Source organism: Solanum verrucosum, unplaced genomic scaffold, assembly GCF_900185275.1.
Source record: "Solanum verrucosum unplaced genomic scaffold, falcon-dt-bn FXZP01000144.1, whole genome shotgun sequence".
In the NCBI taxonomy this organism is placed as follows: Eukaryota; Viridiplantae; Streptophyta; class Magnoliopsida; order Solanales; family Solanaceae; genus Solanum; species Solanum verrucosum.
The window spans coordinates 2032681-2037962 of NW_026020773.1; the positions used below are offsets into that span (position 1 = coordinate 2032681).

The 5282-nt window shown below is 32.2% G+C and overlaps 1 protein-coding gene across 1 annotated transcript; it reads right to left on the reverse strand.

Annotated features, from left to right (window-relative positions):
• Positions 1 to 1097: 1097 nt before the first annotated feature.
• LOC125812866 (uncharacterized) lies at positions 1098 to 2315 on the reverse strand. Its single transcript, XM_049492321.1, has 4 exons — positions 1944 to 2315; positions 1792 to 1844; positions 1421 to 1588; positions 1098 to 1326 (listed from the first exon to the last, which is right to left on the reverse strand). The coding sequence occupies exons 1-4, from the start codon at positions 2313 to 2315 to the stop codon at positions 1098 to 1100; spliced, it is 822 nt and encodes a 273-aa protein (XP_049348278.1).
• Between the last annotated feature and the right edge of the window lie 2967 nt (positions 2316 to 5282).

Sequence of the window (5282 nt, forward strand, 5' to 3'; positions counted from 1 at the left end):
ATTTATCCATAATAGAATCCATAAATATTGACCTCACAAAGTCCACTATAATTCCCAAGGCGACTGTTAACTATCAGCCTAAGTATTCGATTTTGTGAAAGGGAAATTGCTTTCACAAGTGTTATAGACGTATCCGGAATATAATAGACTTGTCATTTTGAATGAGAGTTATTTAACACAAATTCTCAACTAGCCATACAAGGAACACCACAAAATACTTAACACAGGGAGTATTTTCTTTTGTCCTTATCAAAATCTAATCTTGGCTCAAAAAAGTTGTTTCTTTGTCTCTATCTCTGTCTGTTTGGTAAATCTTGTATCTTGTTGTTATGTATTTGGAAGGACTGGTAGATGGTCCTGTTTAGGGAGTTGTCAGACAATGGCTGTGTGGAGAAATACTTGGGAAACTAGAAATATAGCATTGGAAGGAAGTCAAACAGGTGAGGCTAGTGTTACTGCACAGGAGAGGGTGATAGTGAGCCTGGACTTGGTTTGTTTGCCCTGCCTTTGTCCATCATTAGGCCTATTCAATATTTACACTTCAATCCAAACTTGTTAGTCCATACTATGAATTTTCAATCTCCTTTTTGTTTGATTTGGACCTATTTGCATTCCTTACTCAAAACTATACACTTCTGCCTAATGTTTAGTGTACCATTAAGACTAAGTTTAATCTCAACATGTAACAAGCACCATCTAGCAGAAACGGGGCCAAAAGCCACTCGAAAAGGAGAAAAGAAAGGAGTGGAAATGTCACAACAACAGGTGGATCGAATTCGTGAAGAGCTTTCTTGTGCTGTAATAGTCTCAGTTCATTCTTCACCATTTTCATCTATCAGTTAGGAGGTACCAAAATGTCCTAATCTTGTTGTTTTAAACAAGTCATTTGGAAAGTCAACCCTCAGAGTCGTATGGCCAGTCCACGAGAATTTGGAAAACTTTTTTTTCAACTACTTTTCACTTTTGAAGTTATATGTAAAGTACATTCAAACATGAACAACATTATTCTCTTCTAGATGAAATCTATCGCCAAACGCCTTCTATAAAAGACAACTCTTCCTGAAGATCAAACACTGATTTGAATTGGAATTTTTGTTTCAGGCTGATCCATGTGAGACCTGTTTAATCATAAGTACTCTTCTTCTTCGACCAATCCACTTTGTCTTGCATGTAGCATCACCTGAAACTACTTTATAACCCGCATTTGTATACAAACGTTGAGCACCAAAATCATCCTCGTTAACCCTTAGGACTAGATATTCAAACCCCCAAAATCTTGCAAGAACATCACAGGCCTTGAGCAACGCTGTTGCAACTTTCTGCCTCCTGCAATTTTAGGTCTGTGTTAGCATAAAAGGCACACATAACTCATCTCTACATTCATTTAACATAGGAATTAATATCCGATTGAATCGTGAACCTGAATTTGTTCAATACAGCAATCCCAGAAATATAGATATACTCTGTTCCTCCCGGAAGGTACTGAAGAACATCATCATCGCTATTTACTGTAGCATCAACCACTCCTACAACTTGTTGTTTTACCTCAGGGGTGTCAGTTGAGGCCTCCGCAACTAAACATGCATACCTGTTTAGTCAATTATTTCAGAAACTGATAATAATGATATGAGCTTGATTAGAAATGATGGAGACCATCATATCTAAATTCCTTTCTGGATAAAATATTGTTCATAATGCAGTTAGATTTTCTTGTTTGTGACTGAAGCATAGTTTAGATTTTTTCAACAAGGAGAGAACTGTATAACAGAAGAGAAAATAAATGATTTTTACCTGTCTGGTTTATAATTCTTCAGTTTGTATACAAGTCTTGAAAGTTGTTCATCCTACATAACAGAGAACAATATATGATCATCATTCTAAAATGATGCTAGAAACAGAGAGAAAAAGAAAATCAAGAATGGGGAAGATGAAAAATCAAGAACCTGAAAGAGCAAGTACTTGGAGAAGGGAATAGGTTGAGAGAAGGCTTTAGCTCGAACGACAGCAACTTCCCTCATCATCTCTTGTTCAGTGGTCTCATTCATTCTTGTGACTTTCCATCCATTCTCATTCACTAATTCATATTGATGATCTCCTCTTTGTGACTTGATCTTCCTCGCAGACGCTGATGAAACTGGAAAAGAAGTAGTTGTGCTGGTGCAACATTGTTCATTCATTGGAGAAGGGAACAGGTACTTTGATCTCCAATTACAAAAAGTTATTCTGCCTCTGTTAATTGAAAGTTGTTTGCATGTAGCATCTTTCTTCAATGTTGTTGAAATACTAGTGGGTTGCCATTGACATTGCGCAGCCATTTCTTTTCTCAAAACTCATCCTTGTGGGGTTCCGTTATTTCAGTTAGTGATGCTTTTATACTCTTCTCATTCCAATTCCTTCTGTTTTCTCTTTTTCTTTTTGGGTCGAGGCTTCCATGAAATATTACACAAAGGTTGAATTCTCTTAGTTTTTTTTTGCGTGTGTTTAAAATTATTGTGAAAATTCTTGTTCCGTCAATGGAAACAGACTATCAACCTTGCAAGGTAGGGGTAATGTGTAAGGATACACAACCCAGCTCCTCCCAGACCTCACTTATGGAATTAAACTGGATATGTTGTTGTTGTTATGTATATTTAGGAAATGGGTGTATTTTTATATAGTTATTTGATTAATTGGACTAAAAGTGAGATGAATAGATTATAATATTAAGGGTGTGTGAGGTATGTTGAAAAATATTTTTTGACTAAAATAGGTTATGTTTGTTTGGTCCACAGAACGAGATTCAACTTCTAACATTAAGTTGCTTGTCCTCAGTAGCTTAGAGTGGTTGGTAGTTAGCTGATTAGTCGTAGGTTTAATTTCTATTTGGGAGTATTTTTTTAGTTATGGTTTTTTTTTGTCGTTTCATCTTTGTGCATTGTTAAATAGATTTTGACCTAATTCTCATATCAAAAACTAGCTCATAATGAATCGAGTTGTGCTCAAATTAATAAAAGGAAACCAATTAACCTCATCTTATCTTATGTGGGACTCAACACCCTCCCGTACGCCCAAGATTGGATATCTTGGACTGTGGATAATATATGATAGGGCCCAACATTGGACTTTGATATCATGTTAAATAAATCTTAAACAAAACTCACACTTCAAAAATTAACTCAAATTCATATCAGAAAATCAATACAATTTATCAAGTATAATGATTGTATTTTGAATTCAATATTAGTTATCCTTGCAAGTTGCAATCTTTCTACGTACCAATTGTACATCATCCATAAAATACCTTATACTAATAATGGAAAAGACGCATAAACAAAAGGGACAATTATATATCAATAGTAGATGGTAAAACAGTACCATATTAATATATTGTGTTTTTTCAAGTATATTTTTCTTTATTGTGTATTTATCGTTGTCATAATTTACAATTATTAACTTTTACATGACGTTGTAATTATTTTAATCCCTACTATATGCATGTATTTGAATATGTTGTTGAGAAAGATCATTTGTGGTACAAACTGACACCTGTTTACAAATCAACAATAGAACAAATACATTCAATACGAAACCTCAAAGAATCAAATTAAAGGAATAGTCAATTACTCCATATTAATTGAGTTATTTAAGCATCGTGCATTGATTTGACATAAATTAATTATGAACTACTTTTAAAAAAAAAATATGTGGTCTAAAATAAACATGGAATATTTGTGTGATTATAAATTATTTTATCAAGAATAAAAATTAAACATTGTTTTTTGAACAAGTAATAAAAGATAGTCTGTCATAAATTAAAAGAGAAAGAGTAATAAACAGAGAGTATATATTTTGAGTGTGAATAGTGATGTTCTTCTAATGATATATTGTGTATTGACCCAAGTATCTTGTCAACTGAGATCATCCTTCAAATAGATATTGCACTATAACTTTTAGTGGATTTTTTTTCTAGTAAAATAGACAAAAATACTTCCTTCATTGTTAGGATGATCTGGTAAAAATTACAACTTTCCTTCAAGGTCTCCTTAGAACTCTCCATAATAAACTTTCCAGAGATGATAATGTGAAAAAGCTTAAAGTGATCCATTTGTTCTTGTTGTAGACTTGTAGTAATCATAGTCAGGAGAGACTAACTATAAACCATTTATTTTGTGCAAGTGTATATGTTCTGTCAGATATGACAACATCAAGATGACTAACATGATGTATATTATATTATTCACCAAACTTGTAAATATATATGTGTATAATATTTTCCCTTCCCTACTTTTTGGAATGGAATCTGACAGTATATTGGCATACTAGCCAAGTTATTTATTGGAATAAGCTTTTAAATAGTTTCTTAAAACTCAATGTTATAGATATTTGGGAAGCTCAGGTATCTTGAGGACTTGTACAGATTTTTATGGTCATTTCAGCTACAACCTAGAGCCATCTTTCTAGGCTTGAAACTTAATTTGCTTTTATAAACAATTTTTGTGGAAACTGACTCTCAAATTAAAAGCATCCTCAAATTATGAAAAGAAAATTAAAATATATTAGTTAGCGTATTTCATGTTTCTCAAATTAAAATACTTCCCTTGAAATCCAGCAAGAATATGATGTCTCTGTATATCTAAAATAACGACTTTCGATATTTATTGTCAATCAGTTAATACAAATTTTCTAAGATTTATATAAGATTAAACCTATATTTATTTGTGGTATTGTTTTACAACAAACAAATATTTGAAACTTACCTTCATCACCAAGACTAAAATTTAGTTCAAATAATCTGTTTTCGAATTAACGAGATATATACATATTTTGAATATGTGAAATATACAATAAAAATTAGTATATGTAATTAAGTGAATTTAATAGGAAATAATATTATCGATCGATATTCTATATGTTCAGTCGAAACGTGCAAGGAAAAAGAGGATTTTCGAACCTAAACCTTCAAGTGTATATTGATTATTTATGTACATAATAAAATAAAGTGCTAAAATTAAGTTATATAGTACCCAAATTGACCCTTGTAATTTGGTTGGATTCCTTCTACTATACTCAAGTTCTATGGCCCCTTTATTCATTAGAAAATGAAAAGAAATTAGAATAATTATTAATTAAAGAAAAGTATATATGGAGTGCCATGGTTTTCATGATCATGTTATAAGGAATAAAATGAGGACCACCTATTTTTATTTTTATTTTTAGATAATAAAAAGTGAAAGACAACCCATGCTGCCATTCTCTCCACTTCCAATAATATTATACCGATAACGATTAAAATCTCTTCACTC